This window comes from Amblyraja radiata, chromosome 11, assembly GCF_010909765.2.
Source record: "Amblyraja radiata isolate CabotCenter1 chromosome 11, sAmbRad1.1.pri, whole genome shotgun sequence".
NCBI lineage: Eukaryota > Metazoa > Chordata > Chondrichthyes > Rajiformes > Rajidae > Amblyraja > Amblyraja radiata.
The window spans coordinates 4,322,791-4,350,165 of NC_045966.1; the positions used below are offsets into that span (position 1 = coordinate 4,322,791).

At 46.6% G+C, this 27,375-nt stretch overlaps 1 protein-coding gene across 5 annotated transcripts in view; it reads left to right on the top strand.

The window, feature by feature from the left end:
• Nucleotides 1-27,375, top strand: part of tenm2 (teneurin transmembrane protein 2) — a 1,259,968-nt gene that overhangs the window by 1,160,918 nt on the left and 71,675 nt on the right. For all 5 annotated transcript variants that reach the window (XM_033029203.1, XM_033029204.1, XM_033029205.1 and 2 more), the window contains 5 exons: nt 3,796-3,942; nt 13,866-14,082; nt 19,562-19,681; nt 22,390-22,651; nt 24,104-24,371. In XM_033029203.1, the coding sequence (XP_032885094.1) occupies nt 3,796-3,942; nt 13,866-14,082; nt 19,562-19,681; nt 22,390-22,651; nt 24,104-24,371 (1,014 nt within the window). The remainder of the gene's footprint in view (nt 1-3,795; nt 3,943-13,865; nt 14,083-19,561; nt 19,682-22,389; nt 22,652-24,103; nt 24,372-27,375) is intronic.

A 27,375-nucleotide genomic window follows, 5' to 3' on the forward strand; every position in this document is an offset into this window, starting at 1 on the left:
GTAGACAGAAGTGCTGGAGAAACTCAGCGGGTGCAGCAGCATCTATGGAGCGAAGGAAATAGGCAACGTTTCGGGCCGAAAACCCTTCTTCAGATAAAGGGCTTGCCGTTTCAAAGTTGAGGCTTTATAGAGTGTTTCTCCCGCACAGCGGCAAAGGCGACATTTCTAGGTCTTATCTGTTTCTCTTCAACGCAGGTATATTTTTCTTCTTTTAACATGATCTTATGTAGAGATGTGACAGTCTCCATTTTTTTAAATCTGTCCAAAAGAAGGTTTATATTTTAAAGGAGCAGTTTTATTCTTGACAGATTGTAGAAAAAATATCTCCTCAAAGGGAAGCTGCAACACATTTTCTCCATTAACCTTTAAGAAGGAACTGCAGATGCTGGAAAATCGAAGGTAGACAAAAATGCTGGAGAAACACAGCGGGTGAGGCAGCATCTATGGAGCGAAGGAAATAGGCAACGTTTCGGGCAGGGCCCGAAACGTTGCCTATTTCCTTCGCTCCATAGATGCTGCCTCACCCGCTGAGTTTCTCCAGAATTTTTGTCTACACTCCATTAACTTTGCTTTTATTTAAGTTTTTTGTCTGTGACTGAATCTATGTAATTTTTTAATTTACTAACAATTTAGCTGCTGTACTTTAGTTTAGAGATACAGCGCGGAAACAGGCCCTTCGACCCACCGAGTCTGCACCGACCAGCGATCCCCGCACACTAACACTATCCTACATACACAGGGGACAATCTTCAATTTACAGAAGGCAATGAACCTACAAACCTGCGCGTCTTTGGAGGGTGGGAGGAATCCGGAGCACCCGGAGAAAACCCACGCTGGTCACAGCAGGGAGAATGTACAAACTCCGTACAGACAGCACCCGTAGTCAGGATCGAACCCGGGTCTCTGGCGCTGTGAGGCGGCAACTCTACCGCTGCGCCCTAATTGATGCAAAGTTTTTTTCCAGTCAGTGACACATTTCTGTATTTAATTGATACGTTGCTAAAAAAGAAATGTGTTTAACTCAGCAGTCTTTCAGAGCACATGAAGTGGATTTGATCATTAGGAATCAGCCACAGAAATAACAGCCTATGTTTCGCTATTAAAAGCGAGTTGGAACTAATATTTTCATTTAATGCATTTAATTCCATGCAAATAGCACCACCAACTGCAAGCACCAACCCGCAAAATTGGATTCACGGGTAGCGTTTTTTCTGAAATCAATATAGGAAACAGGAAGTGGTCAAGATTACACATTTAATTATATAGTAGGCAAGGCAACTTTAATTAGGCAAGGCAACTTTAATTGGTCAAGGCAACTTTAATTAGTCAAGGCAACTTTAATTTGGCAAGGCAACTTTAATTAGGCAAGGCAACTTTAATTAGGCAAGGCAACTTTAATTTGGCAAGGCAACTTTAATTAGGCAACGCAACTTTAATTTGGCAGGGCAACTTTAATTAGGCAAGGCAACTTTAATTAGGCAAGGCAACTTTAATTTGGCAGGTAAACTTTAATTAGGCAAGGCAACTTTAATTAGGTAAGGCAACTTTAATTAGGCAAGGCATCTTTAATTAGGCAAGGCATCTTTAATTAGGCAAGGCAACTTTAATTAGGCAGCACAGCTTTAGCATTTCCAAACCAAAGGCAACACAGCTATAGCATTTCCAAACTATATTTTAAAACCACCTGTGATTGCCTTGAGATGTTTAGCTTTATCAAAGGTGCAATGGAAATAAAAGAACATTTTTGGGAAGTATTTTTAGCAAAAGTTGTCTGTCATTGAAAATAATTTCATAAGTTCAAATATAATAGGAGCAGAATTAGCCCATCAAGTTTACTCTGCCATTCGACCACGGCTGATCTACCTCTCCCCTCAACACCATTCTCCTGCCTTCTCCCCGTAACCCCTGACACCTGTACTAATCAAGAATTTCTCAATCTCCACCACTGACTTGGCCTCCACAGCCGTCTGCGGCAATGGATTCCACAGTTCCAACAGCTTCTGACTAAAGAGATTCCTCATCCTCTCCTTTCTAAAGGTACATTCATTTATTCTGAGGCTGTGCTTTCCAACTAGTGGAAACATCCTCTCCAGATCCCCACTATCCAGGCCTTTCATTGACATACTTTAGTGTAACGGAGTTAGGTCTGACCATTCCTACCACTGAATTAGTGGGAACTTTATGAGCATCTTCTATACACACTTAACATCCCAGTCACTATTGAAGGATGGTTGTTTGAGCAAGATTTCATGTTTAGTATCGTCACGTGTACCGAGGTACAGGGAAAAGTTTTGTTTTGTATGATATGCAAACAGATCGGATAATACGATACGTAAATATAATTAAGTAAAACTCAAGTACAATAGGTAGAGCAATGGGGAAGACACGGAAATGCAGAATATAGTTCTCAGCTGTGTTCCACAGACAAAGTCCAATGTCCACAATGGGGAACAGTGAATCAGACAGTACCCCAGCTCATGGAAAGACCGTTCAGAAGTCTGGAAACAAAAGGGAAGAAGTTTTTTGATTTCCATACATTGAGGGAGTGCAGCGTAGGTTTACAAGGTTAATTCCCGGGATGGCGGGACTGTCATATGCTGAGAGAATGGAGCAGCTGGGCTTGTACACTCTGGAGTTTAGAAGGATGAGAGGATATCTCATTGAAACATACAAGATTGTGAAGGTCTTGGACACACTAGAGGCAGGAAACATGTTCCCGATGTTGGGGCAACAGTTTAAGAATAAGGGGTAAGCCATTTAAAACGGAGACGAGGAAACACTTTTTCTCACAGAGAGTGGGGAGTCTGTGGAATTCTCTGCCTCAGAGGGCGGTGGAGGCAGGTTCTCTGGATGCTTTCAAGAGAGAGCTAGATAGGGCTCTTAAAAATAGCAGTCAGGGGATATGGGGAGAAGGCAGGAACGGGGTACTGATTGTGGATGATCAGCCATGATCACATTGAATGGCGGTGCTGGCTCGAAGGGCCAAATGGCCTACTCCTGCACCTATTGTCTATTGTTTATTGAGAACTAGCCCAACTCATGATACAAAACAAAGGGGCGTGAGGGGGGGGGGGGGGGGGGGGGGGGAGGGGGGAGAAAGATTTAATAGGAACCTCAGCGATAACCTTTTTACACAAAGGGTGGTGGGTGTATGGAACAAGCTGCTGCAACGTTTCAGAGACATTTGGACAGGTGCATGGATAGGACAGGTTTAGAGGGATATAAACCAAACGTAGGCAGGTGGGACTAGTGCAGACGGGGCATGTTGGTCGGTGTGGGCAAGTTGGGCTGGAGGACCAGGTTCCACACTGTATCACCATGACTATGACTCTATAACAACAGAGAGAAAAATAGTCAATGAAGTAGCATTTGTCAAGAGTCATCAGTACACACATCATCAATTGCTCAGTTTTATCTAATTCCTTCCTGTTAAGTTGTGGCGAAGAGGTTGAAAATTGCCACTTAATAAGGCAACCTATTAGTGTTTGAAAATTGGTTAACGTGCTTCATCGGTCATTCTGAAACGGATCACCTTGCGGTCAAAAGGCTTCACATTGGAGGTGTTGTTCAGTGAATGCTAAAGCCTCTTTTTTCGCATCAAATCGTTGAACAGCTTCGACTGCGGAAGTTTTTATTCGAACACTAATCGCCGGCAGATGCAGAATAATCCCTCTGATAGGCTTGGCTGCCTCGGTCGGTGGGTTTCAGGGGTTTCTGCTGTGAAAAGCACCAACAGGTATTTTGACGAATTGTCATTCATACTTTTTTCTTCAAATGTCATTTTTTGAATAACAGATGGCTGTCCCGATCAGTGCAACAGCAACGGCAGGTGCACCCTCAGCCAAAGCAGCTGGCATTGCATCTGCCAGACAGGTTGGAGAGGCATTGGATGTAATGTGGCCATGGAGACGTCTTGTACAGACGGCAAGGACAATGAAGGAGGTGAGTCTACCGCAGCATGTTCCATCCCATCAAAGAAATGTCTGTGGGATTCTCTGCCTCAGTCTGTGGAATTCTCTGCCTCAGAGGGCGGTGGAGGCAGGTTCTCTGGATGCTTTCAAGAGAGAGCTAGATAGGGCTCTTAAAAATAGCGGAGTCAGGGGATATGGGGAGAAGGCAGGAACGGGGTACTGATTGGGGATGATCAGCCATGATCACATTGAATCACAAATGGCCCACTCCTGCACCTATTGTCTAAATCTAGAATGAAATGCAGACCATTAGGGTGGCACGCTGGCGCGCCAGTATAGGTGCTGCCTCACGGCGCCAGAGACCCGGGTTCCATCTATGCTATGAGAATGCATGGTGACTTGGACAGGTTGGGTGAGTGGGGAGATGCCTGGCAGATGCAGTTTAATGTGGATAAATGTGAGGTTATCCACTTTTGTGACAAAAACAGGAAGGCAGATAAAGGGCTTGTCCCACTGCGGCGACCTAATCCACGAGTTCAGACGAGTTTGCCCTCGACTCATACTCCCAGCATGGTTGACACCAGGTCCTAGGAGGTCTTTGTAACTCTCCTTCATGCTGGAGAGTAGTCCCCGCGTACTCGAGGCCTCAGCTGGGTCGCGGCGTATTTTTCAACATGCTGAAAAATGCCCGCGAGTAAAAAAAGGTCGCCATGGAAAAAAATCGATACTTTTTTTTACTCGTAGGTTTAGTTGAAGTAGGTCGTAGTAGGTCGGCATGTTAGTCGTAGGTAATCGAGGGTAGTCGAAGGTAGTCGTAGATAGTCTTCAACGTAGTCGAAGGAGGTCTTCAACATGACTCTTTTTCAAACTCTCCTAAACTGTTATAAATTCGCCAATTAGGTCGCCGCAGTGGGACAGCCCCTTAACTATCTAAATGGTGTCAAGTTGGGAAAAGGGGAAGTACAACGGGATCTGGGGGTCCTTGTTCATCAGTCAATAAAAGTAAGCATAAAGGTACAGCAGGCAGTGAAGAAAGCGAATGGCATGTTGGCCTTTATAACAAGAGTAGTTGAGTATAGGAGCAAAGAGTTCCTTCTGCAGTTGTATAGGGCCCTAGTGAGACCACATCTGGAGTATTGTGTGCAGTTTTGGTCCCCTAATTTGAGGAAGGATATTCCTGCTATTGAGGTAGTGCAGCGTAGGTTCACGAGGTTAATTCCCGGGATGGCGGGACTGTCATAAGTTGATCGAATGGAGCGGCTGGGCTTGTACACTCTGGAGTTTAGAAGGATGAGAGGCAATCTTATTGAAACATATAAGATTATTAAGGGTTTGGACACGCTAGAGGCAGGAAACATGTTCCCGATGTTGGGGGAGTCCAGAACCAGGGGTCACAGTTTAAGAATAAGGGGTCACAGCGCCGGAGACCCGGGTTTGATCCTGGTTACTGGTGCTGGCTTTACGGAGTTTGCACGTTCTCCCCGTGACCTGCGTGGGTTTTCTCCGTGTGCTCCGGTTTCCTCCCACACACTCCAAAGACCTGCAGGTTTGTAGGTTAATTGGCTTCGGTATAATTGTAAAAACCCCAATGCGTAGAGTTGAACTGGTGTACGTGCGATCGCTGGTCAGCGTGAACTCAGCGAGCCGAAGGGCCTGTTTTCACGCTGTATGTCTATTAAAATGAAAAAACAAAATCCTTTGAACCCATCATGATAAATTGGAAACTGAAATGGATTTTATATTATAGTCTGCAGAAAGCATGGAGTGCTGGAGTAGCTCAGCGGGTCTGGCAGCATCTTGTATTATAGTCAGATGCTTTTATGCTGTCGAGTCCACATTTTATGTCACTCTATCTCTCTGCAAGGAACTGGAAGGACATTCTTGCTATTGAGGGAGTGCAGTGTAGGTTCACCAGGTTAATTCCTGGGATGGCGGGACTGTCGTATGTTGATAAAATGGAGCGGCTGGGCTTGTACACTCTGAAATTTAGAAGGATGAGAGGCTATCTTATTGAAACATATAAGATTATTAAGGGTTTGAACACGCTCGAGGCAGGAAACATGTTGGGGGAGTCCAGATTTTGGGGGAGTCCAGAACCAGGGGCCACAGTTTAAGAATAAGGGGTCAGCCATTTAGAACAGAGATGAGGAAATACTTTTTCACACAGAGTGTTGTGAGTCTGTGGAATTCTCTGCCTCAGGTGGAGGCCGGTTCCCTGGATGCTTTCAAGAGCGAGTTAGATAGGGCTCTTAAAGATAGCGGAATCAAGGGATATGGGGAGAAGGCAGGAACGGGGTACTGATTGGGGCTGATCAGCCATGATCACATTGAATGGCGGTGCTGGCTCGAAGGGCCGAATGGCCTACTCCTGCACCTATTGTCTATTGACTGCTTGGTATCGGTACTGGTTTAACATTGTCACGTGCATCGAGATACAGTGAAAAGCTTTTATTTGCGGGCTATCCAATTAAATTAGACTGAGGAAGGGTAAAGAATGGTCTCTACCCGAAATGTCACCTATTCTTTTTCTCCAGAGAAGCTGCCTGACCCGTTGAGTTACTTCAGCTCTTTGACCATCTTCAAATTAGATTGTATTAGACATCAGAACAATCAAATAATACACAAGTACACCAGGTAATGCAAAGTATTATTACACAGCTTGTTTAAAGAAGGAACTGCAGATGCTGGAAAATCGAAGGTAGACAAAAGTGCTGGGGAAACTCAGCGGGTGCAGCAGCATCTATGGAGCGAAGGAAATAGGCAACGTTTCGGGCCGAAACCCTTCTGAGAAAAAGTCCAATGTTTGCAATGAGTTAGGTTTTCCCTGAGAGTATGGATAGGTGATGTTTCAGGTCGTGACCCTTCTACAGACATGTTCTCCAGAGACGCTGCCTGATTCACTGAGTTACTCCAGTACTTTGTGTCTTTTTTTTTGGTAAACTAGCTTCTGCTGTTCCTTGTCCCGACAAAGAACTAGTGTGAACAGGTGATCGATGGTCAGTAGGGACTCAATGGGCAAAGAGTCTGTGTCCTTGCTGTGTCTTTAGTTTAGAGACACAGCACGGGAACAGGCCCTTCGGCCCACCGAGTCCGCGCCGACCAGCGATCCCCGCACATTAACACTATCCTACACAAACGAGGGGCGATTTACCATTGTACCAAGCCAATTAATCTGCAAACCTACATGTCTTTGGAGCGTGGGAGGAAATCGGAGAACCCGGAGAAAACCCACGCATGTCACGGGGAGAACGTACAAACTCCGTACAGAGAGCACCCGGAGCCAGGATTGAACCCGGGTCTCTGGCGCTGTGAGGCAGCAACTCTACCGCTGCGACACCGTGCCGCCCTCGAAAAATAAAAGTGACAAGAACGAGCTATTGAATGAATGAATTGGATGAATGATTGTCGTATATGACAAGTCACAGTGAGATTTTTTATTTTTCATGCCCAAGGTATGCAAAGGGTCGCCGCTTAAAGGGCACCAACAAAGTTACACAGTATCCCGCGCCGGCTCCTTCTTTGTTCTACCCACCCCACTCCCCCCTGCCCCTCCCCCTCACGCCAGTTCCCCCATTGCCGGATCCCCCCTTTGATCTACCCAGCAGCCACGAGTGACTATTGCCAAAAGCTCCACATTAAACCATGATGGTCTAAACCTTCAGTGTAAAGAACCCGGTGAAAACCGGAGTGGGAATGTTGAAAACCGGAGTGGGAATGTTGAAAACAGGAGTGGGAATGTTTGTGCCGACAGGTAATGGCCACGTGTTAATAAGGGGCGGACGTGATTGATTGAAGTCAGCTGTTGGCCAGAAATGACCGAGACACTACATTTAGAAAAAATAAGGCTTGTTTTGTCTGACAAACCTTCCAATATATGGCCTCCTTTCATTGGATTTCTTCAACAACAGAATGGTTGAACACAAGCTCAAAACCGACACTAGGGTCGGGTGAGCGGGCGTAGGGAAGGGTAGAGGGATATATCTCCTCTTTTTTTTCTTTTTCATTTCTTCGTTAGTTCAGGGGTTTTTCTCCTTTCTTTTTCGTACCTTCCTTCCTCCTTTCCCTTTTATCCTTTTTTCTTTTTTCCCATTCACTTATCAGTTTATAAAATTTAAAAACTGAAGCTGTACGAAAATTGTATAATTGTTATGTCGATTATTACTTTCTCCTTGTACAATTGCATCTAATAAAATTAATATTTTTTTAAAAGTCAGCTGTTGAGGGTAAGGGTGGGTGGTGTGGGTGGGGGCAGGGGAGGTCTCATTTTCAGCGCACGGCTTCCTGAACTGGCAGTTCTTCACAGTATGGTGGCCACTTGATTGCTTTGCAAGATGAATGTGGTATTGAGTGGCAGGTTAATTTAGTGGAGGTGCTGGTGCGACTGTGTTTCTGATAGGGCAGGCTGACAGGTGGCTGTGCTTACGTTGACTGATGGTCTCCGTGGAAAAACTTCATGTGAATCTTATGGGCAGATGATCAGTCCGCTAAGTATCTAGCTGCATGAAACCTGCGCGGGTTTTGCCCAGTGATAACAACCCAGAACTAAAATAACTCTAACCATTCTGCTGCCTGGATCCATGAGATTCATGGACAGCCTGCAGCCTGATTTTTAATAGCATCCGCTACTCTAGGTGTCAGCTGATCTGCATCGGTGAGACCAAGCGTAGGCTTGGCGATCGTTTCGCCCAACACCTCCTCTCGGTCCGCAATAACCAAACTGATCTCCCTGTGGCTCAGCACTTCAACTCCCCCTCCCATTCCAAATCCCACCGTTCTGTCCTGGGCCTCCTCCATGGCCAGAGTGAGGACCACCGGAAATTGGAGGAGCAGCACCTCATATTCCTCTTGGGCAGTCTGCACCCTAGCGGCATGAACATTGACTTCTCTAATTTCAGGTAGTCCCTTGCTGTCTCCTCCCCTTCCCAGCTCTCCCTCAGCCCACTGTCTCCTCTTCTTCCTTTCTTCTTCCCACCCCCCTTCCCCACCCCCCAACCTGCAACAGTCTGAAGAAGGGTTTCGGCATTTTATCTACCTTCCATTTTGGCCCGAAACGTTGCCTATTTCCTTCACTCCGTAGATGCTGCCGCACCCGCTGAGTTTCTCCAGCATTTTTGTCTACCTTCGATTTTTAATGACCATTTTACTCTATTTTATTTACAAGTTCTATCTAGCCTATTTCAATATTTCCAGTCCAGAACCAGGGGCCACAGTTTAAGAATAAGGAGTGGGCCATTTAGAACGGAGACGTGGAAACACTTTTTCACCCAGAGAGTTGCGAGTCTGTGGAATTCTCTGCCTCAGAGGGCGGTTCTCTGGATGCTTTCAAGAGAGAGCTAGATAGGGCTCTTAAAGATAGCGGAGTCAGGGGATATTGGGAGAAGGCAGGAACGGGGTACTGATTGGGGATGATCAGCCATGATCACATTGAATGGCGGTGATGGCTCGAAGAGCCGAATGCACCTATTTTTTAATGTATCTTTGTGAATTAGAACTTCAGAGACTGAATCTATTTCACGCATTCTCTGCAAATAGCTAATTTAACACTTTCATTGGCATAAGCCTTGGTGTAAGTTACGTGAAGACCTTATCCTGCACCTATTGTCTGTTGTCTAAGAGTTAAGAGTATTTCATTGGGTGAGGCAGCATCGATGGAGCGAAGGAATAGGGTCTCGACCCGAAACGTCACCTATTCCTTCGCTCCATAGATGCTGCCTCACCCGCTGAGTTTCACCAGCATTTTTATCTACCTTCCATTTTTCCAGCATCTGCAGTTCCTTCTGAAACGAGAGCATTTCATTGTTCAGTGCGGGAAGAAACTGCAGATGCTGGGGTTTAAACCGAAGATAGACGTAAAAAGTTGGAGTAACCCAGTGGGTCAGGCAGCATCTCTGGGGAAAAGGAAGAGGTGACGTTTCGAGTCGAGCCATCTGAAGAAGAGTCTCGACACGAAACATCGCCTATTCCTCTTCTCCAGAGATGCTGCTTGACGCGCTGAGATACTCAGGTATTTTGTGTTTAATCGTTATATGTACCGGCAGTGGAACAATGAAACTCTTACATACATTCCTAATCTGAGGAAAGACATTCTTGCCATAGAGGGAGTACAGAGAAGGTTCACCAGACTGATTCCTGGGATGCAGGACTTTCATATGAAGAAAGACTGGATAGACTCGGCTTGTACTCGCTAGGATTTAGAAGATTGAGGGGGGATCTTATAGAAACTTACAAAATTCTTAAGGGGTTGGACAGGTTAGATGCAGGAAGATTGTTCCCGATGTTGGGGAAGTCCAGAACAAGGGGTCACAGTTTAAGGATAAAGGGGAAATCTTTTAGGACCGAGATGAGGAAAACGTTTTTCACACAGAGAGTGGTGAATCTGTGGAATTCTCTCCCGCAGAAGGTAGTTGAGGCCAGTTCATTGGCTATATTTAAGAGGGAGTTAGATGTGGCCCTTGTGGCTAAAGGGATCAGGGGGTATGGAGAGAAGGCAGGTACAGGATACTGAGTTGGATGATCAGTCATGATCATATTGAATGGCGGTGCAGGCTCGAAGGGCCGAATGGCCTATTCCTGCACCTATTTTCTATGTTTCTATGTTTCTATACAGCAGCATAACAGGCCTCTAACACAATACACATCGATGATACACAATAAACACAAAATATCAATACATTTATCACCTAGTGCAAGGCAAGAACTCGAGGTCCTTAGTGCAACCAAAGACAATCCATTGTTCACCAGTCAGTGTTTAAGAAGGAACTGCAGATAATCGAAGGTACACAAAAATGCTGGAGAAACTCAGCGGGTGCAGCAGCATCTATGGAGCGAAGGAAATAGGCAACATTTCGGGCCGAAACTCTTCTTGAGTCTGAAGAAGGGTTTCGACCCAAAACGTTGCCTGTTTCCTTCACTCCAAAATGCTGCTGCACCCGCTGAGTTTCTCCAGCATTTCTGTCTACCTAACTAAGCTAAAATGATGCTTTACATTCTGTGAAACTGTGGAATTCTCTGCCTCAATTCACTGGATGCATTCAAGAGAGAGTTAGATAGAGCTGTTAGGGCTAGCGGAATCAGGGGGTATGGGGAGCAGGCAGGAACAGGGTACTGATTGTGGATGATCAGCCATGATCACATTAAACGGCGGTGATGGCTCGAAGGGCCGAATGCATCTATTTTTTAATGTATCTTTGTGAATTAGAACTTCAGAGACTGAATCTGTTTCACACATTCTCTGCAAATAGCTAATTTAACACTTTAATTGGCAGAAGCTTTGGTGTAGGTTATGTAAGACTTCTTCGAACACTCAGTGGTGAGTCAAAGAGGCACTCACACTAAAACGACGTTTTATCAGGTCCCCTAGACTCATTCCAAACCACTTTGCTATTAATCATTTCAAAATGCCTGGCTTATCCACAACCAGGCTGCATCAACAGTTATGACTAATTAAAATTTTTCTCCACAGATGTGGCAGAACTAGAAAGAGTTCATTGCTATACCTGAAGTTGAATTCAGAAAGTTGCTGAAGAACCCACATTTTTTAAGACATGCAATCCAAATGTCAGCATCACTCTGGCATTCCAGCTAATGCCTAGTGAAACAAGGAACTGCAGATGCTGGGCTTACAATAAAAGACACAGAGTGCTGGAGTAACTCAGCGGGTCAGGCAGCATCTCTGGAGAACATGGATAGGTAGCATCCCTGGCAGATCTGGATCAGAGGCATCTCTAGAAAACATGGATAGGTATCATCTCTGGAGAACATGGACAGGTAGCCTCCCTGGAGAACACGGATAGGAGGCATCTCTGGAGTATATGGAGAGGTGGCATCTGTGGAGGCCGTGGATGGGTATCATCTCTTCAGAGATGCTGCCTGACCCGCTGGACAACTCCAGCACTTTGTGTCTTTTGATTCACATAATAACATCCTGCCCCCTGCACAGTTTTTGGGCGACATTACAAGGATGTCTCTCTCCTCAAAAGCATTGGACTAGTTAAGGGGCTGTCACACTTGGGTGACCTAATTGGCGAGTTTAGAAGAGGTTGAGAAAATGACATGTTGAAGACCTCCTTCGACTATGTAGAAGACTAGCTACGACTAACTTCAAGAAAATTGGACACCGAATAGTGGAGAGTGTAGATGACCTCCTTCGATCTCCTTCGACCTCCCTTCGACTATGTTGAAGACTATCTACGACTACCTTCGATTACCTTCGACTACCCTCGATTACCTACGACTAACATGCCGACTTACTACGACCAAACCTACGAGTAAAAAAAGTATCGATTTTTTCCATGGCGACCTTTTTTTACTCGCGGGCAATTTTTAAATATTGAAAAAAACGTTGCTAAGTAGCTGAGGCCTCGAGTACGTGGAGACCACTCTCGAGCATGAAGGAGATTTAAAGCCCTGTCCCACTGTACGAGTTCATTCAAAGAGTTCTCCTGAGTTTGCCCTGATTCGAACTCGGGGATTTATGGTAATGGCCACTCGTCGGTACTCGGGGCTCTCGTGGACATTTTTCAACATGTTGAAAAATCTTCACAAGTCTTCAATTCAAATCAATTCAATTCAATTCAACTTTAATGTCATTGCACATATACTGAGTATGGGTACAACGAAATGCAGTTTTGCGTCAGTCCGTAGTAGTGCAATATAGAAATTTAAAAAAAAAGAGGATACAGAATAATAAAAAATACAGAATAATTAAACAATGGGGACGGAGGGACCGGAGGAATCTATCGGCGGGACTCCGAGTTCAGCAATGCAACGGTATGATTGTAGAAGCTGTTCCTCATCCTACTGGTACGAGACCTGAGGCTCCTGTACCGCCTCCCTGATGGGAGGAGGGCAAACAGTCCATGGTTGGGGTGGGAGGGGTCTTTAATGATCTGTGCTTACCTGCCATTAGCGAGTCTTCCCGAGTACCTGCCGTTAGCATTACGAGCCGCTAAGGGACGTCCCTGAGCTCCGACGTACCCGCTACGTTCAATCTCCGTGCTTACTACGAGTTTGATTTTTTTTTAACTCGGGAGAGCTCTTGGAATGAACTCGTACCGTGGGACAGGGCTATTACGAAGACCTCCTACGACCTCGTGTTGATCATGCTGCGAGTATGAGTCGAGGGCAAACTCACCAGAACTCACGGATTAGGTCGCCCAAGTGGGACAGCCCCTTTAGTGAAGCTTAAACTGGATTGATAATTGTTGATCTATTCATATTAAAGAAAAGGAAGGCTTTTAGAAGAACTAATCATATAACATTAAATGTGCTGTGACCGAGCTGATAATCCATTCACACATGGGAAGCCAATCTTAGAACGAGATGAATGAATGAATGAATAAGTTGATTGGGCAAGTATGTTCACATACAAGGAATTTGCCTTGGTGCTCCGCCCACAAGTGACAACATGACATACAGTAAACAATTAAGAATGACACATAAAACATTAAACATTAATAATAAAACATTATAGTTTAAACATGTGAATGAAATAAACTACCAGAGCAAAAGGAGGCTACAGACTTTTGGTTATTGAGTAGAGCTACTACTCGTGGATAAAAGCTGTTTTTATGTCTGGCTGTGGCAGCTTTGACAGTCCGGAGTCGCCTTCCAGAGGGAAGTGATTCAAAGAGTTTGTGGCCAGGGTGAGAGGGGACAGAGATGATCTTGCCCGCTCGCTTCCTGGCCCTTGCAGTGTACAGTTCGTCAATGGGGGAGGGGGGGGGGGAGGTTGCAGCCAATAACCTTCTCAGCTGATCGGACGATTCGCTGCAGCCTCCGGGTGCCGTGCTTGGTGGCTGAGCCAAACCAGACCATGATGGAGAAGGTGAGGACAGACTCTACGATGGCCGTGTAGAATTGGACCATCATTGCCTGTGGCAGATCTTGCCATTGCGCAGCTGAATTTGAGGTACATTGGATAAATGTATTCTTCTCTGTGTTGTGTTCATGCAGATGGACTGGTGGATTGCCTGGATCCTGACTGCTGCCTTCAATCCAGTTGCCAGTCCAACCCTCTTTGCCACGGCTCACACGACCCCCTCGATATAATCCAGCAGAACCAATGGGCACTTCCCACTCAAGTTGTGAAATCTTTCTACGATCGCATTAAGCTTCTCGTGGGCAAGGACCGGACTCACATAATCCCCGGAGCTAACCCCTTCAACGAAAGGTAAGCAACCTTTGCTTTTATTGATTTACATTTACAACTGTTACATTCCCTCTCTCTCCAACCCTCCCCCACCCAAGTCGTACCAGCTTCAAAGTCATCTTGTTTAGTCTCATTGTCTGCAACTCGTTTTCACCTAGCCCCCAGCTAACAATGGCCTGTTTCCTTTATCATCTTTACACATCCTACACAAGCAACTGCAGATGCTGTATTACAGCCAAGACAGACGCAAGTCCATGTATAGACTTAAACCCCTGTCCCACGGTACGAGTTCATTCCAAGAGCTCTCTCCCGAGTTTGCCCTGATTCGAACTCGGAGATTTACGGTAATGGCCGCTCGTCGGTACTCGGGGCTCTCGTGGACATTTTTCAACATGTTCAAAAATCTTCACCAATCTTCCCGTGCTTACCTGCCGTAAGCGAGTCTTCCCGAGTACCTGCCATTAGCGTTACGAGCCGCTAAGAGACGTCCCCGAGCTCCGACGTACCCGCTACGTTCATTCTCCGTGCTTACCACGAGTTTGATTTTTTTTTAAACTCGGGAGAGCTCTTGGAATGAACTCGTAACCGTGGGACAGGGCTATTAGGATAGACTCCAAGTGCTGGAGCAACTCAGCACGTCGGGCAGCATCCCCGGAGTAAAGGAACATTAAAGTGCCCTTGAAAAAGTTTTGCAACACGAAACGTCACCTGTTCCTTTACTCCAGGGATGCTGCCTGAACCACCAAGTTGCTCCAGCACTTTGTCACTGTCCACCTATCACCCACCATCTCCCTGCCAGCTTTCTCACCCCTTATCAGTCATCAGCCCCAAAGAAGGATCCTGATCAGAAACATTCTCCACAGATGCTGCCTGAAAATTAGATTAAGCTTCCTCTCCTTGAGTTCGGATTTCCCTAACTTCCCTAAGTATATTTAAAACAAAGATCGATAGGCTTTGGGATATGAAGGGGATAAAGAGTTGATTTCAGTTTAGTTTATTATCGTCACGTACTGAGGTACAGTGAAAAGATTTTTGTTGCGGGCTAACCAGTCAGCGGAAAGACTATATGTTTTAGTTTAGTTTGGAGATGGAGCGTGGAAACAGGCCCTTCAGCCCACCTAGTCCCTACTGACCAGCGATCCCGCACATCAACATTTTAAGCTTATACCAAGCCAATTAACCTACAAACTTTGGAATGTGGGAGGAAACCGAAGATCTTGGAGAAAACCCACGCAGGTCACGGGGGGAAGGTACAAACTCCGTACAGACAGCGCCCGTAGTCAGGATCGAACCCCGGGTCTCCGGCGCTGTGAGGCAGCAACTCTACCGCTGCACCACCGTGCCACCCAAAGTGATTCCAACAAGATGGCCACAGTGTACAGATACAGGATACGGGGAATAAAAGAGTGGAGCGGTTGGAATAAGTGATTGCAATTCTGCTTCTGGGACCAGCGCGCTTGCCTTGGGCGCCATCTTAGCACCTTTTTGCGTCATAGAAACATAGACAATAGGTGCAGGAGTAGGGCATTCGGCCCTTCGAGCCAGCACCGCCATTCAATATGATAATGGCTGATCATCCACAAGCAGTACCCTGTTCCTGCCTTCTCCCCATATCCCTTCATTCCTTTAGCCCTAAGAGCAAAATCTAACTCTCTCTTGAAAGCATCCAGTGAATGGGCCTCCACTGCCCTCTGAGGCAGAGAATTGCACAGATTCACAACTCTCTGGGTAAAAAAGTTTTTCCTCATCTCAGTCCTAAATGGCCTACCCCTTATTCTAATGGGCCTGTCCCACTTACGCGGCTTTTTCGGCGACTGCCGGCACCTGTCATAGGTCGCCGAAAATTTCCAACATGTTGAAAATCCAACGGCGACCAGAAAGACGCTACGACTCTTTGGGCGACTGAGGAGACGACTCACGACCGTACAGGCGACATGTCGCGGGGTGAAGCCTGGACGGTCGTGAGTAGTCGCCCAAAGAGTCGTACCTTGTTCTGGTCGCCGCTGGATTTTCAACACGTTGAAAATTTTCGGAGACCTGCTGCGACTATGACGGGTGCCGGCAGTCGCTGAAAAAAATTGCGTAACTGGGACAGGCCCATTAAAGATGCATCTTTGAATCTTTGTGAAGAGATGTGGTGGAGCAAGGTGAATGGCATTAATCTTACTCAGCAGCAGAACAGAAACGAGGAGCTTAAATGCTTTTCTGGTTCTTATGTTGATTATTTTTTTGTGTAAATTTGATTGGCAACGTTCTCAGGATGGATTGTAACTGGTTTATTCAAATGGGTTTCCCCCCCCGTTATTTTTGCGAAACATTTTCCCAGTCGGATTCCAAACGGGGGGACCTGCCTAAAGCATCAGACAAACGTTAAACTAAGCGGATCACCTCAGTGAATGTTGACAAAATGCACCATTCGCTGGAGCTCCCATTACGGTTCGGAGCAGTATTTGCAATTGTTATTTTCTGCTTACTTGAAAAGGACAACTTGAGCTCGATGACTATAATTGTGCCGTTGCGATATTCATTTATTGCTTTACCATTCCGCAAATGTGTTTTGTCATTTACAAACATGCACTGTGCCGTTGAATCTAAAAAGCATCTCGCGGATGGGAGATTGACTTGCCTGTTTCTGTGTGTTGCGGGAAGATTGGAATTAAAATTAGGGTGATCACAGATTGCAGATACTTAAGTGAACAAGTAAGCACTAATTGGGATTGAATCAAACCAAGTTTTAATTGCGGAGAATGTTCTTTCCTCAATAACTTCTAAGAGGAATAACACTTTTCCCTGAGAGTTTGGGATGAGGTTTATTATCGTTGCGTGTGGCGAGGTACTTTATTGTGCCAGCTATCCTGTCAGATCAGATAATACGATGCATCAATCCATATACATCCATCTTAAAGATAGCGGAGTCAGGGGATATGGGGAGAAGGCAGGAACGGGGTACTGATTGGGGATGATCAGCCATGATCATCACATTGTATGGCGGTGCTGGCTCGAAGGGCCGAATGGCCTACTCCTGCACCTATTGTTTATTGTCCATTGTCAATCAAGCCTGACTTGAGTGCAATAGGTAGAACAAAGGGGAAGGTGCAGAGAGTTTGGTTTAAACAGGCCCTTCAGCCCACTGGGTCCATGCCGACAGTTCACACTAGTTCTCTGTTATCCCACTCTCACATTCACTCCCTACACACGGGGGGTAATTTTACAGAGGGCCAATTAACTTGTAGGTCCCCGGGCTATGGGAGGAAACCAGTGCACCTGGAGAAAATCCATAAACAGTCACAGGGAGAAGGTACAAACTCTATACGTGCAGAATACCATTCTCAGCATTGTAGTGCATCAGTTCCATAGACAAAGTCCAATGTCCATATTGGGGTCGAGGTGAATCAGACTCGTCAAGGAGTTACAGAAACATAGATGTACACAGCACGTGAACAGGCCCTTCAGCCCAACTTGCCCCTGCTGTCCAACATGTTGCCCATGCCAATTCCACCTGCTTGCATTTGGCCCATATCGCTCTAAACCTTTCCTATCCATGTACCTGTCCATATGTTGTAACTGTCATTATAGCGCCTTTAAACATTAATACAGTATTAGAATATATTAAGAAACATCACAGCGGTAGAGTTGCTGCCTCACAGTGCCAGACACCCGGGTTCGATCCTGACTACGGGTGCTGTCTGCACTGAGTTTGTACGTTCTCCCTGTGACCTGCATGGGTTTTCTCCGGGTGCTCCGGTTTCCTCCCACACTCCAAAGACGTTCAAGCTTGTAGGTTTAAGAAGGAACTGCAGACGCTGGAAAATCGAAGGTAGACAAAAGTGCTGGAGAAACTCAGCGGGTGCAGCAGCATCTATGGAGCGAAGGAAATAGGCAACATTTCGGGCCGAAACCCTTCCGGGTTTCGGTCCGAAATGTCGCCTATTTCCTTCCGGGTTTCGGTCCGAAATGTTGCCTATTTCCTCTGGGTATCGGCCTGAAACGTTGCCTATTTCCTTCGCTCCATAGATGCTGCTGCACCCGCTGAGTTTCTCCAGCAAGTTTGTAGGTTAATTGGCTTGGTATAATTGCCTATTGTCCCGAGTGTGGACGACAGATGGCACAATGGGCTAAGTGTTCGGCTGGCAACCGGAAGGTAGCCGGTTCGAAGGTAGCCGGTTCGAATCCCGCTTGGAGTGCATTCTGTCGTTGTGTCCTTGGGCAAGACACTTCACCCACCCACCTTTGCCTGTGTGTGTCCTTGGGCAAGACACTTCACCCACCTTTGCCTGTGTGTGTGAATGTAATTATGTGAAGCACTTTGGGGTCAATGCAAGTTGACTAAAAATGTGCTATATAAATAAAGAAATTTAATTTTAATTTAATTTAGGATAGTGCTAGTGTGCGGACTCGGTGGGCCGAGGAGCCTGTTTCCGCGTTGCATCTCTAAACGAAACTAAACGCGCAGCAAGTTAAAACGGGCAGAACGGGGCTCTGAAAAATAATTACAAGTCGTGTTTCAGTGGTTGCAGGCGGTAGCGCTAAACTCCAAACATTAAACCTCCTGAACACAGTCAGCCCACTGATCCATTCCAACAATGACCACCTCCCCGCAGAGTGGTTGGAGCACATGCTCAGAAGCGCTTTCATAGTCAGTTACCGCATCGCTCTCGGCCTCATTGTCCATCAAAGTTGTGGAATGTTTTGCATCTTTGCAAATGTCACCGGCATGCACCAATGCTCAAAAGTCATTAAAAATCAATAACGCCCTTAAAATCCCCAAGTCAATCGAGCGCTGGTTCAGGCAGGATAGCGGCTGGAGGATTGTCCACCTCCACTGGCCACCATCAGACAGTAGACAATAAGTGCAGGAGTAGGCCATTTGGCCCTTTGAGCCAGCACCGCCATTCACTGTGATCATGGCTGATCATCGCCAATCAGTACCCCGTTCCTGCCTTCTCCCCATATCCCCTTGACTCCGCTATCTTTAAGAGCCCTATCTAACTCTCTCTTGAAAGTATCCAGAGAACCGGCCTCCACCGCCCTCTGAGGCAGAGAATTCCACATATTCGCAACTCTCTGGGTGAAACTGTTTTTCCTCATCTTCGTTCTAAATGGCCTACCCCTTATTCTTAAACTGTGATCCCTGGTTCTGGACTCCCCCAACATCGGGAACATGTTTCCTGCCTCGAGCGTGTCCAAACCACTGAGTGTTTAAGAAGGAACTGCAGATGCTGGAAAATCGAAGGTAGACAAAAGTGCTGGAGAAACTCAGCTTCTATGGAGCGAAGGAAATAGGCAACGTTTCGGGCCGAAACACTTTTGGCTACCAATCCACTGAGTGTTCACTGTATATATTTCTTGCCGTCTCTGTGCGGGAGAGGGGAGAGCAATGGGTCGCGGTTATGAAACCACGTCTTGTCCGACCACAGCGTGGAGCGCGGTGTTTGCTGTCTCGGCATTTAGTTGTAAAGAGCATCTTTAATCTCACTCCAGCCTTCTCTTTGCCTCACAGCTTGGCTTCACTGATCAGAGGACAAGTCTTTACCAAGGATGGAACCCCGCTGGTGGGAGTGAACGTATCTTTCGTCAAGTACCCACAGTATGGGTACACCATCACACGTCAGGATGGCATGTGAGTCTCAACGTTGATGCTGACGATACTTATTGTCACTGGTACCCAGCTAGGGGCAGTGAGAATCTTTGTGTTTGCAGACAAGGTCACCACAAAGACACTGACAGAGTTACAAGTAATACTCATCCTTTCTACGCTCTCCCCCCCGCTCACGTCGGGCCCCCATTGTTCTCATGAACCCCTCACACCAAGACCACCTGAAGACAATAGACACAGGAGTAGGCCATTCGGCCCTTCGAGCCAGCGCCGCCATTCACTGTGATCATGGCTGATCATCCCCAATCAGTTCCCCGTTCCTGCCTTCTCCCCATATCCCCTGACTCCACTATTTTTAAGAGCCCTATCTAGCTCTCTCTTGAAAGTATCCAGAGAATTGGCCTCCGCTGCCTTCCGAGGCAGAGAATTCCACAGACTCACCACTCTCTGTGTGAAAAGGTGTTTCCTCATCTCCGTTCTAAATGGCTTACCCCTTATTCTTAAACTGTGTGGCCCCTGGTTCTGGACTCCCCCAACATCAGGAACATGTTTCTTGCCTCCAGCGTGTCCAAACCCTTGATAATCTTATATGTTTCAATAAGATCCCCTCTCATCCTAAATTCCTGAGTAGACAAGCCCAGCGGACTCCCCTAACCCCAGTTGTTCGAACCACTGGGAGATTAGAAAAACACCTATCAAATCTTAAAACTTTCCTGACTAATACCAATTAACTTCAAGTTCAAGTTCAAGTTCAGGTTTATTGTCATGTGTCCCTGATAGGACAATGAAATTCTTGCTTTGCTTCAGCACAACAGAACATAGTAGGCATTTACTACAAAACACATGAATAAATAAACTGATAAAGTGCAAATAACAGATAATGGGTTATTAATGTTCAGAGTTTTGTCCGAGCCAGGTTTAATAGCCTGATGGCTGTGGGGAAGTAGCTATTCCTGAACCTGGTTGTTGCAGTCTTCAGACTCCTGTACCTTCTACCTGAAGGTAGCATGGAGATGAGTGTGTGGCCAGGATGGTGTGGGTCTTTGATGATGCTGCCAGCCTTTTTGAGGCAGCGACTGCGATAAATCCCCTCGATGGAAGGAAGGTCAGAGCCGATGATGGACTGGGCAGTGTTTATGACTTTTTGTAGTCTTTTCCTCTCCAGGGCGCTCAAATTGCCGAACCAAGCCACGATGCAACCGGTCAGCATGCTCTCTACTGTCCACCTGTAGAAGTTAGAGAGAGTCTTCCTTGACAATCCGACTCTCCGTAATCTTCTCAGGAAGTAGAGGCGCTGATGTGCTTTCTTGATAATTGCATCAGTGTTCTCGGACCAGGAAAGATCTTCAGAGATGTACACGCCCAGGAATTTGAAGCTCTTGACCCTTTCAACCATCGACCCGTTGATATAAACGGGACTGTGGGTCCCCATCCTATTCCTTCCAAAGTCCACAATCAGTTCCAAATGATCTCACTTTTTTTTAAAGTAGCAATCAGCCTTTGACACCTTGAAGGAACGGCAATACATGGCATTATAGCAAAGCAAGAATTTCATTGTCCTACTGGACACAGATTGGGGAGAGGGAGTGGGGGGGAGTCAGTCTCAGTCTACCCCACGACAGAAGGGGGAGGAGTTGTACAGTTTGATAGCCACAGGGAAGAAGGATCTCCTGTGGCGTTCTGGAGAAACTCAGCGGGTGCAGCAGCATCTAAGGAGCGAAGGAAATAGGCAACGTTTCGGGCCGAAACCCAAGGGTTTCGGCTCGAAACGTTGCCTATTTCCTTGTAACCCGAGGGTTTCGGCGCGAAACGTTGCCCATTTCCTTCGCTCCTTAGATGCTGCTGCACCCGCTGAGTTTCTCCAGCACCTTTGTCTACCTGTTGCTGAAGGTGCTCCTCAGGTTGACCAGTGTGTCACGGAGGGGGGGTGAGCTGTGTTAAGTAACAATTAAGTTACACCCTACCTGCCTCCCACGAGCATCTCTGGCAGTGCGTTCCAGAGTCACGCAGCATCCTCTGTGTAAGCGGTGAGTCTCTGGAACTCTCTGCCACAGAAGGTAGTTGAGGCCACAGTTCATTGGCTATATTTAAGAGGGAGTTAGATGTGGCCCTTGTGGCCCCTTGGGACGACAGATGGCACAATGGGCTAAGTGTTCGGCTGGCGACCGGAAGGTAGCCGGTTCGAATCCCGCTTGGAGTGCATACTGTCGTTGTTTCCTTGGGCAAGATACTTCACCCACCTTTGCCTGTGTGTGAATGTGTGTGAGTGATTGGTGGTGGTCGGAGGGGCCGTAGGCGCAGATTGGCAGCCACGCTTCCGTCAGTCTGCCCCAGGGCAGCTGTGGCTACAGAAGTAGCTCACCACCACCGAGTGTGACTGAGGAGTGAATGAATAATGCGATGTAAAGCGCCTTGAGTATTAGAAAGGCGCTATATAAATCCCATCCATTATTATTATTAAAGGGATCAGGGGGTATGGAGAGAAGGCAGGTACAGGATACTGAGTTGGATGATCAGCCATGATGATATTGAATGGTGGTGCAGGCTCGAAGGGCTGAATGGCCTACTCCTGCACCTATTTTCTATGTTTCTTTTTTTTAAATAATTTTATTTATTAGCAGTAAGCACAATACAGTGCTACCTTTTTACAGGTACCTGTCTCTATGTTTCTAAAACAAACACCGCTTGTTGCTTCCGCTAAAAGTCGTGCCTCTCTGCCGTTCCTCCCTCAGGTTTGATTTGATTGCAAATGGCGGAGCGTCGCTGACGCTGCACTTTGAGCGGGCTCCGTTCCTCAGCCAGGAGCGCACGGTGTGGCTTCCCTGGAACACCTTCTACGCCATGAACACCCTGGTGATGAAGACGGAGGAGAACACCATCCCCAGCTGCGACCTGAGCGGCTTCGTGAGGCCCGAGCCGATCCTGGTGTCTTCTCCGTTGTCCACGTTCTTCAGCTCCACCCCCGGGCAGAACCCCATCATTCCAGAGACCCAGGTACAGGCCGCGTGAAAAACAACCGGGGCAAAAATCCCGTCAGCTTTGCAGGGCGAAGGAGAAAAGAAACATAATTTGCTGCGGCGGTTGGCAGCTGGGTTGGGAAGTTAGTTCAGTTGAGTTCAGTTGAGTTTATTGTCAGGTGTAGCGGGGTACAGTGAAACGCTTCTGTTGCTGTGGTTGATCAGCCATGATCACATTGAATGGCGGTGCTGGCTCGAAGAGCCGAATGGCCTCCTCCTGCACCTATTGTCGATTGTCTATGATTACAATCGAGCCGTTCACAGTGTACAGATACAGGATATGGGAATAAAGTTTAGCGCAAGTTAAAGCCAGAAAAATCCGATCAGCGTCAGAGTCCCAGATTCCGACCTGACTACGGGTGCAGTCCGTATGGAATTTGTACATTCTGCTTGTGGCCACGTGGGTTTTCTCCGGGTGCTCCGGTTTCCTCCCACACTCCAAAGATCTGTTGGTTTGTAGGCTAATTGGCTTCGGTAAAAATTGTGAATCGTCCCTAGTGTGTGTGTGTGTGTGTGTAGGGTAGTGCTCGCGTGCGGGGATCGCTGGCCGGCGCGGACCTGGTGGACCACGGGGCTTGTTTCCGCGCTGTATCTCTAATCTAAACTAAAGTAACAAGAGGATTTCAGTATAGGAATAAAGAGGTTCTTCTGCAGTTGTATAGGGCTCTGGTGAGACCACATCTGGAGTATTGTGTACAGTTTTGGTCTCCTAATTTGAGGAAGGACATCCTTGTGATTGAGGCTGTGCAGCGTAGGTTCACAAGATTGACCCCTGGGATGGCGGGACTGTCATATGAGGAAAGATTGAAAAGACTAGGCTTGTATTCACTGGAGTTTAGAAGGATGAGGGGGTATCTCATAGAAACATATAAAATTATAAAAGGACTGGACAAGCTAGATGCAAGAAAAATGTTCCCAATGTTGGGTGAGACCAGAACCAGAGGTCACAGTCTTAGAATAAAGGGGAGGCCATTTAAGACTGAGGTGAGAAAATACTTTTTCAGCCAGAGAGTTGTGAATCTGTGGAATTCCCTGCCACAGAGGGCAGTGGAGGCCAAATCACTGGATGGATTTAAGAGAGAATTAGATAGGGCTCTAGGGGCTAGTGGAGTCGAGGGATATGGGGAGAAGGGTTATTGATTTGGGACGATCAGCCATGATCACAATGAATGGCGGTGTTGGCTCGAAGGACCGAATGGCCTCCTCCTGCACCTATTGTCTACGTTTCTATGTTTCTAAATGGCTTGAACTTACGAGTATTTATTTATGTGTGTATATATTTATATTATGGTATATGGACACACTGATCTGTTCTGTAGTCAATGCCTACTATGTTCTGTTGTGCTGAAGCAAAGCAAGAATTTCATTGTCCTATCAGGGACACATGACAATTAACTCTCTTGAACTTGAATATTATTATGTGTTCCAGGTTCTTCATGAAGCTGTGGATATTCCGGGCAGCAACATGAAGCTGTGCTACCTGAGTTCACGCACAGCCGGGTACAAGTCCCTGCTGAAGGTCACCATGACCCAGTCCATCGTGCCCATCAACCTGATTAAAGTTCACCTGATGGTGGCCGTGGAGGGACATCTCTTCCAGAAATGGCTCCATTCTTCCCCAAACCTGGCCTACACCTACATCTGGGACAAGACCGACGCCTACAGCCAGAAGGTCTACGGTCTCTCCGAAGCTGTCGGTAGGTTCATTATTTGCTCATTTTTTTGTTTTTGTGATGGTGTGTGTTTTTACCTAATATTGGAGAATATAGTGTTTGTTTATGCTGTGTTTTTATTTAATGCTGTGTTTATGTTGTGTTAAACAATTGACATTGACATTGACATGAGGCTAGTTCACTGGCTATATTTAAGAGGGAGTTAGATGTGGCCCTTGTGGCTAAAGGGATCAGGGGGTATGGAGAGAAGGCAGATACAGGATACTGAGTTGGATGATCAGCCATGATCATATTGAATGGCGGTGCAGGCTCGAAGGGCCGAATGGCCTACTCCTGCACCTAATTTCTATGTTTCTATGTGACCGCGTGGGTTTTCTCCGGGTGCTCCGGTTTCCTCCCACACTCCAAAGACCTATCGGTTTGTAGGTTTCGATAAAAATTGTAAATTGGCCCTGGTGTGTAAAGTGCGTGCTACTGTAATGGGGATCACTCGGCCAGCATGGACTCGGTGGGCCGAAGGGCCTGTTTCCGCGCTGTATCTCGAAACTAAACTAAACTAAAAATTGCTACATGGATACGACGTGTTTAAAAGGGATATTGGCCAAAAGCAAGCGTGGAACTAGTGCAGATGAGGCGTGTTGGCCGGTGTGGGCAAGTTGGGCTGAAGGGCCTGTTTCCACAATGTATCACGCAATGACATTATTACAGTAATGGATCTATAGGGTGAAAGGGGCGGGATGGTGTCTGCTTTTGCCGATTATCTCCTTTAACCGAGGAATGGAATAAGTAGTAAAAGCAAAGAACTGCAGATGCTGGTTAACACAGAAAAAGAACAGAAGATGCTGGAGTAACTCAGCGAAAGTAGACAAAAATGCTGGAAAAACTCAGCGGGTGAGGCAGCATCTATGGATAGATCCCCTACTTCTTCTCTCCACAGATGCTGCCTCACCCGTTGAGTTTCTCCAGCATTTTTGTTTACATTCGATTTTTCCAGCATCTGCAGTTCTTTCTTAAACAGGACTCAGCGGGTTGGGCAGCATCTCTGGAGAACATGGATAGGTGACGTTTTGGGTCGGGACTGATTCAATCTGCTGAGTTACTCCAGCATGTTGTGTCTTTTCTCTGTTCAACTAGGCCCTGCTATTGTGCTGTAATGTTCTATGTTTTATGACCTACTTTGTCTTACTTTATATAATGCCAATACCTTTCTCTGCATAAAAATGAAAACATAAAACAAGTTGCTCTTGAAAGGCTTCATTTGATCGTAGTGAACCCTTCAGAAAGAATCCACATTTACAATGCATGTTGTAGGGGATAGAGCTAATAGATGGTTATTTAGGAAGGAGATGAGGAGAAATTTCTTCAGTCAGAGGGTGGTGAATCTGTGGAATTCTTTGCCGCAGACGGCTGTGGAGGCCAAGTCAGTGGATATTTTTAAGGCAGAGATAGACAGATTCTTGATTAGTACGGGTGTCAGGGGTTATGGGGAGAAGGCAGGAGTATGGGGTTAGGAGGGAGAGAGATAGATCAGCCATGATTGAATGGCGGAGTAGACTTGATGGGCCCGAATGGCCTAATTCTACTCCTACAACTTAGCAACTTATAAAGACGATACGTTCTTTTTCATCAACTAATTGTGAGAATAGCTCGCTATCACTAATAACTAAAATATATTTCACTGTGTATTACAGATTCAAACTTTTCTGCGTACTGTAGATTTAGTGATACTTTTGCTCAAAGCTGTGCTTTTTTATGATAGGCTGCCCAGGTATGGCTCCTAATTTAATGAATACATTTTTTTTTACACCTTGGTAACCATTTTGTTCATATTCAAAATTGAAAACCTAGATATTAATTTTTTAATATTATAATAAAAAGGATTTTATAGTGTAAAAGCTAAAGTGGATCAATTAAGTTAGGTGGTCTGGCCCTTAAACAGCCTCAGCAGCTTATATGACTCGGATAGGCACCAGAGTGCTGGAGTAACTCAGTGGGACAGGCAGCATCTCTGGAGAGAAGGAATGGGTGGCGTTTCAGGTCGAGACCCTTCTACAGACTGAGAGTCGGTCGCCAGGAGCGAGGAGCAAGTGTACCGCCATCTTTTCGTCAACAAAAGACGAAAAGACCACCACGCCAGGAATCATGGCAACAGATGGGCAGCGGTAGAGTTGCTGCCTCACATCCCCAGAGATCTGGGTTCGATCCTGGCTACGGGTGCTGTCTGTGCGGAGTTTGGACGTTCTCCTCATGACCCGCGTGGCTTTTCTCCGGATGCTCCGGTTTCCTCCCACATTCCAAAGATTTGTAGGCTAATTGTCTTTGGTAAAAATTGTAAATCGTCCCTAGTGTGTAGGATCGCTGGTCGGCGCGGGCTCGGTGGGCCGAAGGGCCTGTTTCCGCGCTGTATCTAAACTAAGCTACGAATTCCTGTACAACCCACAAAATGCAATGAAACAACCAAACTGTGACTGTGTTTACTTACTCTGATGCATTACTTCCAGTGAAGGAATTTAGGAGAGACACAAGGAACTGCAGATGCTGGTTTACAACAACAGACACAGTATCTATGGCGGCAATGTGGCGCAGCGGTAGAGTTGCTGCCTTACAGCTCCAGAGACCCAGGTTCGATCCCGACTACAGGCAATGTCTGTACGGAGTTTGTACGTTCTCCCCGTGACCCGCGTGGGTTTTCCCCGGATGCTCCGGTTCCCTCCCACACTCCAAAGGCGTGCAGGTTTGTCGGTCGATTGGCTTCGGTTAAATTGTAAATTGTCCGGAGCACCAGAGAAAACCCACGCAGGTCACGGGGAGAACGTGCAAACTCCGTGCAGACAGCGCCCCTGGTCGGGATCGAGCCCGGGTCTCTGGCACTGTGCCACCCCAAAGAGAGGGGGAGGAAAAAAGTGGGGAGAGGGAGTTATTTGTAAGAAAATGGTACGGTAAATTACCGTACAAATTAACAGCGAGTTGGAGAATTTGCTGTTCGTACCGTTAGGTTATTAGTAGCGCTTGTGGGTACAACAAATTA